At 58.5% G+C, this 18,521-nt stretch overlaps 2 protein-coding genes and 2 long non-coding RNA genes across 4 annotated transcripts in view; 2 read left to right on the top strand and 2 right to left on the bottom strand.

The window, feature by feature from the left end:
- Window positions 1-18,521, top strand: part of LOC310919239 — a 190,737-nt gene that overhangs the window by 58,520 nt on the left and 113,696 nt on the right. The gene's annotated exons all lie outside the window — the stretch shown is intronic.
- The window catches only part of SOX13 (SRY-box transcription factor 13), a 156,009-nt gene that overhangs the window by 50,589 nt on the left and 86,899 nt on the right, over window positions 1-18,521 (top strand). The gene's annotated exons all lie outside the window — the stretch shown is intronic.
- On the bottom strand, window positions 999-2,199 carry LOC310919322. Its single transcript, XR_014591810.1, has 3 exons — window positions 2,022-2,199; window positions 1,905-1,945; window positions 999-1,296 (listed from the first exon to the last, which is right to left on the bottom strand). It is a non-coding gene; the product is annotated as an uncharacterized lncRNA (long non-coding RNA).
- On the bottom strand, window positions 4,918-13,249 carry REN (renin; the record flags this gene model as incomplete). The annotated part of the gene is made up of 9 exons (XM_083878282.1): window positions 4,918-5,105; window positions 5,788-5,886; window positions 5,963-6,107; window positions 8,265-8,387; window positions 11,017-11,213; window positions 11,761-11,879; window positions 12,263-12,386; window positions 12,504-12,660; window positions 13,143-13,249. 9 exons carry the CDS (start codon window positions 13,247-13,249, stop codon window positions 4,944-4,946), a joined length of 1,233 nt encoding a protein of 410 aa, XP_083734408.1. The 3' UTR covers window positions 4,918-4,943.

Below are 18,521 nucleotides of genomic sequence, written 5' to 3' on the forward strand. Positions count from 1 at the left end.
GGCATCCCACCGGCACCGCACCGGGAAAGGGACCTGCATCCCACCGGGACCCGCATCCTACCGGCACCCCCGGCCGCCCGCGCCCGCCCGGGACCGCACCCCGGGCACTGGGACCGGTACCGGGACCCCGCTGTGCCGCACCTGCTGTCGGGGCCTCCCGCAGCCATCCCCCGCGCCCCTCAGCCGCCCCCGGGCCGGGATCTCCGCTCCGCACCTGCTGCCGGTGCCTCCTTCCCCATCCGCTCCTGGAACCCCAAAGCCGTCCCAGAGGATCCGCACTGGGACCGGGACCGGGACCGCCCACACCTGCACCCCATCTCCATCCCTCCCTCCATCCATCCATCCATCCATCCATCCATCCATCCATCCATCCATCCCTCCATCCATCCATCCATCCCTCCATCCATCCATCCATCCATCCATCCATCCATCCATCCATCCATCCCTCCATCCATCCATCCATCCCTCCCTCCATCCATCCCTCCATCCATCCCTCCATCCATCCATCCATCCCTCCATCCATCCCTCCATCCATCCCTCCATCCATCCCTCCATCCATCCATCCCTCCATCCCTCCCTCCATCCATCCATCCCTCCATCCATCCCTCCATCCATCCCTCCATCCATCCCTCCATCCATCCATCCCTCCATCCCTCCCTCCATCCCTCCATCCCTCCCTCCATCCATCCATCCATCCATCCATCCATCCATCCATCCATCCCTCCATCCCTCCATCCATCCATCCATCCATCCATCCATCCATCCATCCATCCCTCCATCCCTCCATCCATCCATCCATCCATCCCTCCATCCCTCCCTCCCTCCATCCATCCATCCATCCCTCCATCCATCCCTCCATCCCTCCATCCATCCATCCATCCATCCCTCCATCCATCCCTCCATCCCTCCATCCCTCCATCCATCCATCCATCCATCCATCCCTCCATCCATCCCTCCACACCTCCCCTGACCCCCTCCGCTGTCCCGGGGCGCTCGGCACGGCCGCCGCTCTCTCCTTTCGGGGTTAAAAAGGACGAGGACTCCTCGCTGCAGCCCCCGGGGCTCCGGGCGGGATGGATCCCCTCGGGATCACCTCTCCCATCGCATCGCCTTCCGCAGGGACTCACAGCCGGGCTGGGAAGGGGTTTTTGGGGGTGAAGGCAGAGCGGGATCTCCCCCGGACGCGGCTTCATTATCAGAGGAAATAACAGCGTCACACGGGAAAAATGAGAAAAATGCCCCCTCCAAAGCTCCCAGCTGGCCGCGCCTGAAATCAGCCCAATGGACCGCGGAGACCTGGGGAGAAAAATCATTTTAAAAAGTCAGGAGGGGGACAAAACCCCCGCCGGGCTGTTTCCCGTGTTTCTAAAAATAGCGGCGGCCCTGTCGGTGTTAATGGGACGGGCAATAATGAGCGCCGCGCTCCGCCGGGCCCAGCGCGCCCTAATTGCCCGGCCGGAGCGGTGTAACCCGGGCTGGCCGAGCCCCGCGGGCACCAGCGGGAAATTGCCCCGGAGCAGCGATTAGAGGTGTTAATAACCCGGCTGAAGGGGCCCGGCAGCCGCTCCGCCAGCGGCTCGGCCGGGTTTGAACTCCCGCTGCTCCAAGTGGAATAGGAATAGGGATAGGAATAGGGATAGGGATAGGGATAGGGATAGGGATAGGGATAGGGATAGGGATAGGGATAGGGATAGGAATAGGAATAGGGATAGGGATAGGGATAGGGATAGGAATAGGAATAGGAATAGGAATAGGAATAGGAATAGGGATAGGGATAGGAATAGGAATAGGAATAGGGATAGGAATAGGAATAGGAATAGAAGCGGCTCCGCGGAAAACATCTCGGGTTAGGCCAGGCCGAGCTGTTTTCCAGCAGCAGAAGTCTCGGTGCGGGTTAAAATCACCTTTTACATCCGTTTGAGCCTTGTCCAGACCCGAAGCTTGGCTGTGGAGAGCAGGGCAGAGGGGGTTTGGACATTTCCCGGCGGGATTTCCCTCCGTTGGGAAGGGGAGACTCTCACCAGGCGTCTCTGCCCGTCAGACGGTTGTGGATGCGGCTCCAGCTCCGGCCTCAGCCGATTCCCTCTCTCCTGGTGCTCCCATCCCTCCCCGCCGCTGCCTCCCGGCCCCGGGGGGTTTCCTGTGCTGGTGGGCGGCTCAGGAAACGCTGGGTGAGCGGAGATATTCCTCCCTTCCCTCCACCCGCCACCCCGGAGGTGACACAGAAACAACCACACACATCCCACTCAAGGAGCCGGCATTTTCCCAGCCCCGGAGCCCGCGGGGTTTAGTCCCAGCACGGGGAGGTTTAAACGCTCCAGGGCTGCAGAGAAACCTCCCGGGAGGACAAACATCCGCCCCGGCCGCATCCTCTGCGCTCTGGGGCTGCCCTGGGGCAGGGCCGGGATCAGGAGCCGGGCTGAGAGCAGGGCAGGGTGAGAATCAGCAGTTGATTCAGCAGCTGCAGGGATGGAGCTGAGAGGGATGAGGATCCGGGCTGGGAGGAGAGCAGGGATAAGAATCCGGGCTGGGAGGGATGGAGGGAGGGATGGGAGCGGGGCAGGGATGAGGATCCGGGAAAGGATGAGGATCCTGGCTGGGAGGGAGGGAGGGAGGGATGGGAGCAGGGCAGGGATGAGGATCCGGGAAAGGATGAGGATCCTGGCTGGGAGGAGGGCAGGGATGAGGATCCTGGCTGGAAAGGATGGAGGGAGGGATGGGAGCGGGGCAGGGATGAAGATCCGGGCAGGGATGAAGATCCACGTTAAGAGGGCTGAGGATCCAGGCTGGGCTGAGGATCCGGGCCGGGAGCAGGACAGGGATGAGGATCCAGGCTGGGAGGGATAGAGGGAAGGAGGGCTGGGAGCTTAGGGAAGGGGCTGGAAGGGTCACACAGCAGCCACTGGCTCGGTGCTGGGGGAGCATCCCCTTCCCAAATATCCCTGCAGCTGAGAGGGAATTTGGCAGCTCTGGGATTGTCAGCACTGGGAATTCCTCAGCACTGGGAATTCCTCAGCACTGGAACTGTCAGCTCTGGGAATTCTCCAACATTGGGAATTGTCAACACTGGGAATTCCTCAGCACTGGGAATTCCTCAGCACAGGAACTGTCAGCTCTGGGAATTCCCCAACATTGGGAATTCCTCAGCACTGGGAATCCCTCAGCACTGGAACTGTCAGCTCTGGGAATTCCCCAACACTGGGAATTGTCAACACTGGGAATTCCCCAACACTGGGAATTCCCCAGCTCTGGAATCGCCAGCCCTGGGATTCCTCAGCCCTGGGGATCCATCAGTCCCTGCCAGCTGCAGCTCTAGGGCTGAGCAGCTTCCACCAGTGGCTGCTCCTCCATGGGGAGACCCCGATTCACTCCAGGCCCTGCCCCAGGAGCAGCTTTCCCTGAGGACTGTGGCACTCCCAGTTGGCTGAACTGGTCAAACTGGAGGTGATACCGTGTTCCCTTGGCCTTGGGGAGCGCTCAGATCCCGGGCTGCGGGGCTGGAACTGGGAATGTCCCTGAGCTGGGAGCACTGGGAATGTCCCTGAGCTGGGAGAACTGGGAATGTCCCCTGAGCTGGGAGAACTGGGAATGTCCCTGAGCTGGGAGAACTGGGAATGTCCCTGAGCTGGGAGAACTGGGAATGTCCCCTGAGCTGGGAGAACTGGGAATGTCCCCTGAGCTGGGAGCACTGGGAATGTCCCTGAGCTGGGAGAACTGGGAATGTCCCCTGGGCTGGGAGAACTGAGAATGTTCCCCCTGGGCTGGGAGCACTGCAGGAGCACTGGGAATGTCCCCAGGGCTGGGAACACTGCCCTGTCCCTCCCTCCAGACCAGCACAGGGAGCAGCTCCAGGGCTATCTCCACATCCAGGGCAGAGAAAAATCTCTCCTTTTTCATGAAAAAAAGAAGCCCAGAAGGTTTTTTCACGTCCAGGCCCTGGGACAGGAGCCTTGCCCTGTGTGGCACAGGCCCTGTCCCCTCTCCAGAGTCCCCAGCAGGGCTGAGGCACAGCCCTGGCCCTGTCCCCGTCCCCAGGGGGACATCCCAGGCTCCTGGGGCCATCCCGTCTGCAGGAGGAGCTCTGCAGAGCCCTTGATTTGCCCTCGGGAGATGCGGTGGAAGGAGCCGGGGGAGCTCTGCACCTTTCTGGGGTGGTGGCTCCTGGCACAGGGACATTTGTGTGTCCCAGTTCCCTAAACAAAGGTGTCTGATCCCCCCCTCTGCAGCACCGACCCTCCACTCAGCCTCCCGCTGCTTTAAATTGTTTAATATCAAAGTCACGAGGAGGGGCAGGGCTAACACCGGCTAAAACTATCATCAAACACTGATTATTTCGGTTTTTTCCCCTCCAATTTAAGGAACAACACAGTCAGGGACTGTCCCTCGGCCACAGCAGCAGCAGCGGGTCACTGCCCGCCGCCCCTGTCATTGCACATCACCCCAAAACACCGCAGGACCCCCAGCCCAGCCCCAGGCCCAGCTCAGGCAGCAGGAGAAGCTCCCGGGGAAGCAGCGCGGGGGTTTTGGGGATGGGGGCGGGCCAGGTTTGGAACCGCCGCGGTGACAGAGGGGAGGCGGCGGGGCTGGAGAGGAGCTGCCGCTCTCTCCTCGCTGCTTCCAGCCTCGGGGATGGATCTCCACACCCACTCCCGGTCCCCCCCGGTCCCTCCCGGTCCCCCCGGTCCCCCCGGTCCCCCCCCCGGTCCCCCCGGTCCCCCCCGGTCCCCCCGGTCCCCCCCCCGGTCCCCCCGGTCCCCCCCCCGGTCCCCCCGGTCCCCCCCGGTCCCCCCGGTCCCCCCGGTCCCCCCCGGTCCCCCCGGTCCCTCCCGGTCCCCCCGGTCCCCCCCGGTCCCCCCGGTCCCCCCGGTCCCCCCGGTCCCCCTGGTCCCCCCCGGTCCCCCCGGTCCCTCCCGGTCCCCCCGGTCCCCCCCGGTCCCCGGGGCTCAGCGGGCGGTGGCGAAGCCGATGCGGTTGTGGCGCCGGTCGAATTTGGTGTAGTAGTGACCGATGAAAGTGGCGCCCAGGATCCAGAGGGGGCCGGCCGGAGGGGGGATGTCCAGCCCCGAGAAAGCCACCACACACACGTCCTCGCCGTACTGCGATTGCTGCCAGGAGGAGAAGAGATGGAGGAGGCGGGAGGAGTGTCCCGGGTGTCTCCACGCCCTTTGCTTTGGCCACGATTCCTCGGGAATCGAGGGGGATCCTGAACGAGGATCGGGACCGGCAGAACTGGGAATGTCCCCTGGGCTGGGAGCACTGGGAATGTCCCCTGGGCTGGGGGCACTGGGAATGTCCCCTGGGCTGGGGGCACTGCAGGAGCACTGGGAATGTCCCTGGGCTGGGAGCACTCCCCTGTCCCTCCCTCCAGGCCAGCTGGCACAGGGAGCAGCTCCAGGGGTATCTCCACATCCAGGGCAGAGAAAAACCTCTGCTCTTCCATGAAAAAAAAAAAAAATGTCCAGAATGTTTTCAGGACCAGCTCCTTTCCCCCCCAAAAAAATCCCACCTCTGTGCCTGGAGGTGTTGTCCAAACCCTCTGTGAACTCTTTGTTGGGCACTTCCTGCTGTTTCCGTGTCCTCAGTGTGAAAAGCCTTTCCCGATACCCAAATTCCAGCAGAAACCATCCCTCCCTGTCCCTGCTCACCCCAAAAACCACACGGGGAAGAAGGAACAGCTCACCCTGGCTCGCATGGACAATTCAACCCAACAAAAAAGGCTTTAGGGAAAAAGAGGAGCATCATTTTGGGGCTGGTTTTGGCTGGTTCAGGGACACCCAGGACACTCACCCTCAGGACGTAGGCCGGGCCGCTGAGGCCGTAGACTTTCCCCCCCAGGTGGAAGGAGATGTTGGGCAGCTGAGGGACCCGCTCACAGTCCACCACGAACTGCAGGGACAGGGGACAGCGCTGGGACAGGGCCAGGCCACCAGCAGGGACACAGGCAGGGCTGGGTGTCACTCACCTCTCCCTCGGCCACCTCGGTGGCCCCGATGGCTTTCATGAGCACGGACACGGGGCCCGCGGGGCCGGTGATGTAGGAGGCCCCGGTGTCCACGGCCACCGAGCAGCCGTCCCTGCAGAACAGCAGCTCGGCCCCCACCGACACCCTGCGTGGGGAGGGGGCCTGAGTGTCCCATGGGGGCACCGGGAATGTCGCATCTGTCCTGAGTGTCCCCTGGTGGCACTGGGAATGTCACATCCATCCCCAGTGTCCCCCTGGTGACACCAAAGGTGCTCTCAGGAGTGTCACATTTGTCCCAAGTGTCCCCTGGTGGCACCAAGGGTGCTCCTGGAGGTGACATGTCTATCCCGAGTGTCCCATGGAGGCACCAGGAATGTCACATCCATCCTGAGTGTCCCATGGTGACACCAAGGGTGCTCCTGGAGGTGACATGTCTATCCCGAGTGTCCCCTGGTGGCACCAGGAATGTCACATCCATCCCCAGTGTCCCCCTAGTGACACCAAAGGTGCTCCCAGAAGTGTCACATCCGTCCCAAGTGTCCCATGGTGACACCAAGGGTGCTCCTGGGGGTGACATGTCCACCCTGACTGTCCCCTGGTGACACCAAGGGTGCTCCCAGGGGTGTCACATCCATCCCTGGTGACACCAAGGGTGCTCCTGGAGGTGACATGTCTATCCCGAGTGTCCCATGGTGAAACCAGGAATGTCACATCCATCCCAAGTGTCCCATGGTGACACCAGGAATGTCACACCCACCCCCAGCCAGGCGTGTTCTGCTCCCATCTTTCCCAACGAGGGATTTAAGCAGGATGCACATGTGCAAAATAAACATTTTTGGGTGGGTTTTTTTTTGGTTTTTTTTTTTTTTTTTTTTTGGTTAAACAAAGCGGGATTGTTTCAGCTCCCCCCGCAGGACTGACGGGGGTTAAACTCTCCCAACTGCAGCTCCAGCCCCCGGTGGTGCCACCCCCTCTGCATCCCCAGCTGCTCCTGCTGGGCCTGGGGAGGCTCAGGGCCCGCCCTGCCCCTCTGCAGAGGGGGGACCGAGGGAAAACATCCCTGAAACCGTCTCTGAAATCCCTGAAATCATCCCTGAAATCCCTGAAATTCCTAAAATTTCTGGAATCGTCCCTGAAATTCCTGAAAATCACCCCTGAAATTCCTGGAATTCTTGAAATTCCTGAAAATCCCTGAAATTCCTGAAATCATCCCTGAAATTCCTGAAAATCTCTGAAATTCCTGAAATCATCCCTGAAATCCCTGGAATCCCTGAAATCCCTGAAATTTCTGAAATCCCTGAAAAACCCTGAAATTCCTGAAATCATCCCTAAAATCCCTGAATTCTCTGAAGTCATCCCTGAAACCCCTGAAATCATCCCTGAAATACCTGGAATCCCTGAAATTCCTGAAATCCCTGAAATCCCTGAAATCATCCCTGAAAAACCCTGAAATCCCTGAAATTATCCCTGAAATTATCCTTGAAACCCCTGAAATCATCCCTGAAATACCTGGAATCTTTGCTGAAATCATCCCTGAAATCATCCCTGAAACCCCTGAAATCATCCCCGAAATACCTGGAATCCCTGAAATTCCTGAAATCTCTGAAATCCCTGAAATCATCCCTGAAATCATCCCTGAAAAACCCTGAAATCCCTGAAATCATCCCTGAAATCATCCCTGAAATCATCCCTGAATTCTCTGAAATCATCCCTGAAATCCCTGGAATCCCTGAAATTCCTGAAATATCTGAAATCCCTGAAAAACCCCGAAATTCATTAAATCATCCCTGAAATAATCCCTGAAATCATCCCTGAATTCTCTGAAGTTATCCCTGAAATCCTTGAAACCTTTGAAACCCCTGAAATAATCCCTGAAATCATCCCTGAAGTCCTTGAAATCCCTGAAACCCCTGAAATAATCCCTGAAATCATCCCTGAAGTCCCTGAAATCCCTGAAACCCCTGAAATCCCTGAAATCATCCCTGAAGTCCCTGAAATCCCTGAAACCCCTGAAATCCCTGAAATCATCCCTGAAGTCCCTGAAATCCCTGAAACCCCTGAAATCCCTGAAATCATCCCTGAAGTCCTTGAAATCCCTGAAACCCCTGAAATCCCTGAAATCATCCCTGAAGTCCCTGAAATCACCCCTGAAATCCCTGCAGTCCCTCCCTCCCTCCCCGAGCCGCGGGGGCTGTGGGATGCAGCCCTGGACCTGCCAGTGCTGGGCTAATATCGAATTCCACGATCCCAAAGGTTTTTCCCACCCAAATAATGCCGGATTTGTGACTCCAGGGGCTCTCACCCCTTCATGCTGATCTGCCAGAAGCCGCTCCTGCTGACGTTCAGGTAGTGGAAGTCGCCGCTGTAATAGGCCGGGTCGCTGCCTCCCAGGATGATTTCCCCGCCGGGTTTCAGGGCAGCATTCCTGGGAACACGGCAGGAGTGGTTCCCCTTTCCCCAAAAATCCCAGCCCCAGCAGGGAGTGATTCCTCTTTCCCCAAAAAATCCCAGCCTGGCAGGGAGAGATTCCCTTTTCCCCAAAAATCCCATCCCAGTAGGAGCGATTCTCCTTTCCCCAAAAATCCCAGAATGGGAGGGAGTGATTCACCTTTCCCCAAAAATCCCAGAATGGGAGGGAGTGATTCACCTTTCCCCAAAAATCCCAGAATGGGAGGGAGTGATTCACTTTTCCCCAAAAATCCCAGAATGGGAGGGAGTGATTCACCTTTCCCCAAAAATCCCAGAATGGGAGGGAGTGATTCACCTTTCCCCAAAAATCTCAGCCCCGGCAGGGAGTAACTCCTCTTTCCCAAAATTCCCAGCCTGGAAGGAAACAATTCCCCTTTCTCCAAGATTCCCAGCCCAGAAGGAGCAAATCCCCTTTCCCTAGGAATCCCATCAGGGCAGGAAGTGATTCCCTTTTCCCCAAAATTCCCATCCCAGCAGGAGTCATTCCCCCTTTCCCCAAAAGTCCCAGCCTAGGAGGGAGTGATTCTCCTTTCCTCAAAATTCCCAGCCCAGCAGGAGCAATTCCTCTTTCCCCAAACATCCCAGTGTGGAAGAGGCGATTCCCCTTCCCCCAAAAATCCCATCCCCAGCAGGGAGTGATTCCCCCTTTCCCCAAAATCCCCGGAGGGAGCAGGAGCAGCGGGGACAGCGAGGTGCCACATGCTCCATCCAGGGGGGTGTGGTGGCCCCTGAGGGCAGCAGGAATCCCGGGCAGGACATCCTGGGGGTGACAGAGGGACATGGGGACCCCAGGGGACACGGGGGACTGGCGGTGGTGGCCTCCAGGGCTCTGGTGCTTTGGGGCTCCTTACTTGGAAGCGCTGCAAAGAGAGGGATGCTCCGTGAGCCTCGGGGGCCACAATGTCCCCAGAGAGCCCAGGGGACACAGGTGACACCCAGGGGACACAGGTGACACCCAGGGGCCACCAGTGGCTGCCCCTAAATCCAACAGTACTGAGCAGGATTTAGGGGTGTGTTTGGGGTCTCTGTCACTGCACAGTTCTGGGTTGATGTTTATGGGGTCGGTGGGGAGTGCTGGGGTGAGGAGCAGAATTCCCCAAAATTCCTCCAGAATTTCCCAAAATTCCCCCAGAATTCCCCAAAATTCCCCCAGAATTCCCCAAAATTCCCCCAGAATTCTCTTTCTCCCACTGCTCCAGTGGCTTTGGGGATGCTGGGAGGAGCTCAAGCAGTTTGGGGCAAGGAATGGAAGATTTGGCTGCTGCAGCAGGGTTTTAAAAGAGATTTTTAGTGGGGTTTGATTATTTTAAAAAATTCTGCCTGTGGGAACACCAGAGCCCCTCCAGGCTGGGATTGCTAGAGCCGCTCTCACCCAGCTGGAGGCCGGGCAGTGACAGTGACAGTGACAAACGAGCCGGGAGCAGACACTCCCTCCCCGCCCACCCCTGTGTGCCTCCCGTGCTGCCTCATCCCACCCCAGCTCCTCCAGGACAGCCCATCTCCTTCCTCCTCATCTCCTCCGGGATCTTCCATTCCTTCTCTCCCTCCCGCTGCATCTCTTCCAGGAACCTCCACTTCCTTCCCACCCTCCCACTCCAGCTCCTCTGGCATCTTCCATCTCCTTCCCTCCTTGCCCCCCGAACTCCTCCAGGATCCTCCATTCCTTCCCTGTCCATCTTCTCCGGGATCCCCCATCTTCCTCCCACCCCATCTCCACCAAGATCCTCCACCTCCTTCCCTCCTTTCCACCCAAGCTCCTCTAGCATCCCCCATCTCCTTCCTTCCTTCCTTCCTTCCCACTCTATCTCCTCCAGGATCTTCTCTTTCTCTCCCTCTTCCAGCCCAACTCCTCCAGAATGCTCCATTCCTTCCCACCCAACTCCTCCAGGATCCTCTGTCTCCCTCCCGCTCCATCTCCTCAAGGATCCTCCATTCCTTCCCTCCTTTCCCCCCAGTTCCTCCAGGATTCTCCATTCATTCCCTCCCCGGCTCCTCCAGGATCTCTGTCTCCTTCCCTCCCTCCCACTCCATCTCCCCCATCCCCGTCTCTCCCCCAACCCCAAACCCCCAAACCTCATGCCCGGCCCTAAACCCTGATCTCCCCACGGTGTCCCCATGGTGTCCCCACATTGTCCCCGCCATGTCCCTGCATTGTCCCCATGGTGTCCCTGCAGTGCCCCCGCAGTGTCCCCTCATTATCGCCACAGTGTCCCCGAATTTTCCTCGTGGTGTCCCCTCAATGTCCCCACCGTGTCCCCGTGGTGTCCCCACGGTGTCCCCACGGTGTCCCCACATCGTCCCCTCGTCCTCTCAATGTCCCCACAGTGTCCCTGCATTTTCCCCATGGTGTCCCCTCAATGTCCCTACAGTGTTCCCGCCATGTCCCCACTGTGTCCCTGTGTTTTTCCCACATTTCCCGGCAGTGTCCCTGCAATGTCCCTGTGTTATCCCCACAGTGTCCCCACATTTTCCCCGTGGTGTCCCCACAGTATCCCCATAGTGTCCATGCAATGTCCTTGTGCTTTCCCCGCATTTTCCCACATTTTCCCCACATTGTCCCCGCCTTGTCCCCGCACTGTCCCCACCGGCTGTAGTAGACGGAGAACACGTCCTCCTGCAGGATCTGCTGGGCCAGGATCCGGTCGAAGACGGGCGTGATGCCGTCGATGGCCTGCCCGGGGTACCCCATGCCCAGCACGCCGTCGAAGCGGGCGAAGATGAAGGGGAAGGCGGGCAGGGCCGTGGCCTCGGCGAACACCTGGATGATCGGGATGTCCGACACCTGCAGGGGGGCACGGGGGCGTTGTGGGGGGCTGGGAGGGCTGAAACACCCCCCCAAAAAAAACCCCCCATGGATGTTCTGGATGAGCCAGCAGCTCCAGGAGTGGGAATTTGGGGGGTTCAGGTGTGTGGGGTTTGGGGGATTCTGTAGGTTCCAGGACTGAGGATTTGAGGGATTTCAGGTGCGTGGAATTTAGGGATTTTTTGGGTTCCAGGTGTGTGGATTTTGTGGGTTTCAGGTGTCTGGGTTTGGGGGATTTTGTGGATTTCAGGTGTGTGGGTTTGGGGGATTCTGTGGGTTCCAGGTGTGTGGAATTTGGGAATTTCAGGATTTGGGGGATTCTGCGGGCCCCAGGAGTGGGGAATTTGGGGATTCTGTGGGTTCCAGGTGTGTGGATTTTGAGGATTTTGTGGGTTCCGGGAGTGAGGAATTTGGGGATTTCAGGAGTGTGGGTTTGGGGGATTCTGTGGGTTCCAGTTCTATGGATTTGGGGTTTCTGTGGGCCCCAGCTGTGTGGATTTGGGGTTTCTGTGGGCCCAGGGCTCACCATGACGATGTCCTGGCTGAGGACGCCCTTGACGCTGCCGGTGCCGTAGCGGATGGCGAAGCCGGTGCCGTTGGCGATGTAGGTGCGCGACTTGGAGGAGTCATAGCGGCTGTGGGACACTGGGGACAGGGACAGGGACATCCCAGAGGGGCACAGAGCATCTCTGCCCCCCTAAAATCCCCTGGGAGAGGGGGTAACAAGTTGGGACCCACCCCACCTCAATGCTGGGGGTCTGGATAACAACAGAGAGACCCCCCCCATGAAAATATCTGTCAAAATTCAAATTCAAACAAAAATTCAAGCTAAAACCTAAAATTAATTATTTTATAATTATAACATAATTAGAATTAATTGTTTTTTTATATTATAATTAATATATAATAATTAATTTTAATTATTAGAATTAAAAAGAAATATATATCAGCCCTCTCTGAGCAGCCCTGGGGGTGCAGGGAGGTTTTTTTGGGGGGGGTCACCCAGAGCTCCACCACCCCCTACTCACCACAGGCGCTGTAGAGGGGGGAGCACTTGTAGGACGGCACCCACAGGTTGGCCGAGCCCGTGTCAAACACCACCTTGAAGGTCTGGGCGGGGGTCCCGATGCTGATCTCGCCGAAATATTGGGTCTGGGGGGGACAGGGGGAGCATCCCTGGGGGGGGGGGCAGCTCGGGTGGGGAGGGGGTCACACCGAGCCGGGTGACACCGAGGTGACAGATCCCCCCTTGGGCAGGGCCGCACTCACGTCCAGGTAGTTGGTGAGGAGGGTGGGCGCTGTCCCGTTGCGGGGACCGTCCCCTCCCGCTCGTGTCCCCCGGCGCAGCTCCGGGAACACCTCCCGCACCTTCACCCCCATCTCCCGCAGCGTCTGGCGGATGGAGGGCATCCTCCGCAGGGCGATCCTGGCGTGGGGGGAGGGCTGAGATGGGGATCCCCCTCCCCAAAATAAAAATCCCCGACAGCGGCATTCCCAGCCTCGGGAATCCGGGCGGGCGGCTCTAGAGGGCAGCAGCTCCCCGCCGCTCCCACCGCGGGATGCCCGAGCCCACCCAAGGGTGCGAGCTCACCCAAGGGTGCGAGTTCACCCAAGGGTGCGAGCCCCGGGTGGGCGGGTAGGGGGCGGCAGGAGGCTCCCTCAGCCCCTGGGCTCGGTTATTTGGGGCTCGGGGCGCTCCAGAATTATTTAGGTAGGGAAAGAGCCCCGGGCTGGCGGAGCCCGCCGTGAGCAGGCGGTGCTGGGGGAGAAGGAGTGAGGAAGAGCAGAGGAGGAGGAGGAGGAGGAGGAGGAGGAGGAGGAGGAGGAGGAGGAAGGGGGTGAAGCAGCAAAGCCGCTCCTCGCCGGGAATAAAAGCGGCGGGACAGCGCCGTGAGGAGCTCCGGCTACCTCTGCAGAGCCTGAGCCTGGGCCGGCGAGGGGACAAAAGTGGCGCTCCAGGTGACGGCCAGGAGCAGCAGGTACCGCGCCAGCCTCCTGCCGCCTCCCAGCGCCATCGCCCGTGTCCCGCTGTCCCCGCCCGAGCCCGCGGCCCCGGCCCGCAGCGAGGAGGATTTTATAGCCCGGGATCCTCCATCCCTGTGGGTTTCTCCTCCCCTGCCTGGGGGAGGGATGGGAATGCCACGGTTGGCACCGGGCAGGCTGGGAATGCCATGGAAATCATGGGACAGGCTGGGAATGGCATAGACAGCCATGGACAGGCTGGGAATGCCATGGAAATCATGGGACAGGCTGGGAATGGCATAGACAGCCCTGGACAGGCTGGGAATGCCATGGAAATCATGGGGCAGGCTGGGAATGGGATGGATGAGACTGGGCAGGTTGGGAATAACATGGATAGAACTGGGCAGGCTGGGAATCCTATGGATAGCACTGGACAGGTTGGGAATGCCATGGATGAGGCTGGACAGGTTGGGAATCGCATAGACAGCCCTGGACAGGCTGGGAATGTTATGGAGAACACTGGGCAGGCTGGGAATGCCATGGATAGCACTGGATAATGATGGGAATGCCATGGATAAGGCTGGACAGGCTGGGAATGGCATGGATAGAACTGAGCAGGCTGGGAATGGGATGGAGAACACTGGGAAGGCTGGGAATGGGATGGATGGCACTGGGCAGGTTGGGAATACCATGGATAGAACTGAGCAGGCCGGGAATCCTATGGATAGCACTGGACAGACTGGGAATGCCATGGATGAGGCTGGACGGGCTGGGAATGCCATGGAGAGCACTGGACAGGCTGGGAATGCCATGGATAGCACGGGGCAGGATCAGAGTGCCATGAGAACACCATGCAGTGGCCAGGACAGTCCCCACGGAGGCTGACAGGGCCACAACCCCCCGTGCCCGGTGGGAATGGGACAGGGGGAGCTGTGCGTGTTTGGGAAATGGGATCCCACATTCCTTGGGGTTGATTGCTCCCAAATTACTCCAGGGAGTGTGAGGGACACGACTCCCTGCTGATGCCAGCCGGGTGGTGACACAGGTGTGGTGACATCCTGGTCAGGGAGATGTCCCCAAACCCCACCTGCAGTGGGACGATGGGATTTTCCCTACAGGAATGGGAATGGGCAGGGCCACCCGGCCCTGCTGGCCCTGGAGACACTGAGTGAAGACCCCCGGCCCCCTCTGCCCTCCTGGGGGGTGCTCTGGGGAGCCCCCCCCCCAGCCCCAGCTCTGTTAAACCAGGCCTGGGGCTTGGGGCAGAGAACGGCCAAACTCATCTCAGCTGCTCCGTGTGGGGAAGGGAGGAGCTGCTCAAAGCCCTCAGGAGCTGCCAGCTGCACCCCTGACCCCCCTCGGGGACAGGACAGGGGGTGCTGCCACAGCCCCGTGGCTCCCAGGGCCCCCTGACCTCGGGAATCTCGGTGGGAAATGACTCCAGAAGCAATAAAACTGTTCTTGGATCAGCCCCACAACCCCCACAGTCACCCTCCTGTCCGTGGGATTTGCTCAAGGCTCTCACCCCACTCCAGGGGACGCCCCACAAACTCCAAACAGCTTTTTCCCCCCCAAAATGTGGAGGATTAACGCCTCATTCCCGGCGGTATTTGGTCTGCCAGGGCACCGCTGACCCCAGGGCTCAGCCCCGCGGGGCTCTGGCCCCATCCCTGACGTCTTTTCCCACGCAGGTCCCTGCGTCACTCCGGGGAGCCTCGTGGCCCGGCAGGTTGTGGGGCCGGGAGGGGGGTCAGGAGCAGGGAGAGGGGCTGGCAGGGAGCCCGAGGCCATAAATCCCTGCCCGGGGCATCCCGCGGGCTCTGCCGGCTTTGCCCAGCTCCCTTTCCCCGCGGGGCTTCAAAGGGAAAACAGGGGGTGGCGGGATGTGGGGCTGTGGGGATTTGGTGTTTTCAGCTCATTCGGATCCAGGGCAGGATCCCTGAGGATTTGGGGTGCTCTGGGCACGACTTTGGAACAGCTGGAACAGCTGGACCCCTCTGCTGTGGGGAATCCAGAGTGGGATGAGCTGTGGGGTGGGGGAACCACAGGGGCACAACCCACCCCACTGGGGTGACCCCAAACCGCCCTTGGATGGGAAATGAGGGGAAAAACAACTTCCCCAAACCCATCAGAGAGCCAAGGGCTGCTGCTCTGGGGGCTTTGGGGATTTAGGGATGGTTTGGGCACAGCTGGACCCCTCTGCTGTGGGGAATCCAGAGTGGGATAATTTGGGTGGGGGAACCACAGGGGCACAACCCACCCCACTGGGATGACCTAAAAATCCCCTTGGATGGGAAACGAGGGGAAAAACAACTTCTCCAAATCCATCAGAGAGCCAAGAGCTGCTGTTTGGGGGCCTTGGGGTTTGGGATGCTCTGGGCACGGCTGTGCCAACAGCTGGACCCCTCTGCTGTGGGGAATCCAGAGAGGGATAATTTGGGAAGTGCTGTGGGATGAGGGGCACAACCCATCCTGCTGGGATGGCCCCAAATGGGATGGGAAATGGGGGGAAAATGGGGAAAACAACTTCCCCAAATCCATCAGAGAGCCAAGGGCTGCTGCTTTGGGGTCTCTGGGGGTTTGGGATGCTCCAGGATGGCTTTGGAACACCTGGACCTCTCTCCTGTGGGGAATCCGGAGAGGGATAATTTGGGGGTGGCCCCGGGGGTTTGTCCCAGCCCCAGGGCTCTGGGATCTCCCCAGCGCTTTCCCAGTGCCAGGAAAACCCCTGCAAGGAATTTCCCACTCCCTTCTGCCAGCCCGGAGCTGGAGCTGAGGTGGAAAAGGGTTAAAAACCCTGGAAAAGTGGATTTATGGGGGATCAGAGGGACAGGGACATCAGGCAGCTCTGGGTTCATTCCCAGCCCTTCACATCCACAGGGAAGATCCAAAACTTCCCTGAACGTGAATTTTCTACCCCAGAGGATTCCAGGGCATCAGGGAAAGGCAGAAACCCCCTCACTGGATCCACGAGGGGATCCTGCTGCAAAAGGTTCCAAAAGCTAAAGGTTTGAACCAAAAGTTTGCTCCAAAATCCCAGAGTTTTATCCAATTACAGATCCCAACAAGAGCAGCTCCTCTGGAAACAGCAGAGAATTCCTCCCCGGCCACTTTCCTGCCTGTTTTTCAGGGGAGAATGGAAGGAAAAACATTTCCCAGAGAGGGAAAAATCACCTTCCCGATGGATAAATTCCTTCCTCTCTCCTGTCAGGCTGAGTGGCTGCTTTCCTGAAAACAAAAACCGGAATTTTTTAGCTCTTCCTGCTCCAAGCAAAATCATCGGGAAGCTTTGATTTTTTCGAGGGGATCTTTTGGAGCAGCACAGAAGAAAAAAAATTAAAAAAAAAAATAAAAATGAGGTGAATTTCTGCTCTTCCCACACATTTTCCACACTTTCCTAATCCAGTTTTGGGTTGGTTTTTTTTTTTTTTCTGATGGTGAAAAACACGCGAGGTTGGAGAGGATCCTCATTCCGGGTGACCGAAAATCTCCAGAGTGAAAAAAACAACTTTTGGGAAGGTTTTTGTTTGGTTTTTTTGGTGGTTTTTTTTTTTGTTTGTTTTTTTTTTTTTTTTAGGGGGAGGCTCTGGATGGCACCAGCACCGGGGGAATTGAGGGGATTGACGTCAGGGCAAACCCAGAGCTTGTGCTTGAAACCAAAATCCTGCCAGGGAGAGGATTTACGGAGCAGGGGGGGGAATATTCCCAGCAAAAATCTCCCGGACAGGAGCTCACAGCAATTCCCTTCGGATTTTCCAAGCCTGGAAAAGCTCCAGGAAGTGTCTGGGTGAGGTTTGGAGCGACCTGGGATAAGGGAAGGGGTCCCATGGCAGGGAGGGCTTGAAGATCCTAAAAACCCCAAATGATTCCGTGATCCCTCGATGTCATCCAGGGAATCTCCTCGTCCTTGACTTGGTTTTCCCACCTGGGCACATTTCCTGCTCCTCCTGGTTCCCACAGAGATGGAGGCCCTAAACCTCGGGAATCTCCTCATCCCGAGCAGCTCTGGGAATCTTCCTCTTCCTCCCAATGAAGGCCTAAAAATGAGTTTTCCTCACCAGGAAAACGTCGGGAGTTTTCAGCTGAACTGAAGCAGAGCAGGAATAGAGGAGCTGAGGAGGCTCCAACCCTCCAGATTCCTGCCAGGAATCTCCTTTTCCCTTCCTGCCGCCATCAGAAACCGGGATCCCCTTCCCTGAGATGGGATTTGGGTGCCCAGAGGAGCCCAGGGATGCTCCCAGTGCTGGTTTCACCTGGAGCACACCTGGGCTGGTGACAGCGGGCACAGGGAGGTGACAATGGGGCATAGACAGGTGACAGTGGGGCATGGACAGGTGACAAGGGGCACAAGCAGGTGGCAATGGCCACAATCAGGTGACAATGGGCACAGACAGGTGACAGCATGCAAAACCAGGGGACAACAGGCACAGGCAGGTGACAATGGGCACAGGCAAGTGACAACAGTCATGGCCTGGTGACAACAGGCACAGGCAGGTGACAGTGGGCACAACCAGGTGACAACAGGCAAAACCAGGTGACAATGGACACAGGCAGGTGAAAATGGGCACAACCAGGTGACAACAGGTATGGCCTGGTGACAATGGGCACAGGTAGGTGACAACAGGTATGGCCTGGTGACAACAGGCACAGGCAGGTGACAACAGGCAAAACCAGGTGACAATGGCACAACCAGGTGACAGCAGGCACAACCAGGTGACAACAGGCACAGAGCCACCCTCTCCCATAGGGCTCCATAGAGAACAGGTTCAGCTCAAGCTCGTTAATTAATTCCTGCTCGTTAAGGAGGGCTGTGCACAGGGAGCAGATTCGCTGTGATTGCTTTTGGGTTTAATTAAACTCCAGCATCCCCAGCGCTGCCGGGGCCTGGCTGGGATCCACCTCAGCCCGTGGAGAGGCCGAGTGACCCGACCTGGTCTCCTGGGGAGAGGGATTTCGGCAGCCTGGGTGGAAAAATGCCTTTAAAATCACCCGAGGGGAGCTCCTGCCCCGGGAATGTCCCTGTGCCACCTCCAGCCATGGCAATGTCACTGTGCCACCAGTCCTAGTGCTGGCCATGGGAATGTCCCTGTGCCACCTCCAGTGCTGGCTGTGTCACCTACAGGGACATGAGAAGGTCCCTGTGTCATCCCCAGCCATGGGAATGTCCCTGTGTCATCCCCAGCCATGGAAAGGTTCCTGTGCCATCTCCAGTGCCGGCTGTGTCACCCACAGGGACATGAGAAGGTTCCTGTGTCACCTTCAGCCATGGCAAGGTCCCTCTGTCATCTCCAGCCATAGCCAGGGGAATGTCCCTGTGCCACCTCC

This window comes from Zosterops lateralis, assembly GCF_965231275.1.
Source record: "Zosterops lateralis genome assembly, chromosome: 26".
In the NCBI taxonomy this organism is placed as follows: Eukaryota; Metazoa; Chordata; class Aves; order Passeriformes; family Zosteropidae; genus Zosterops; species Zosterops lateralis.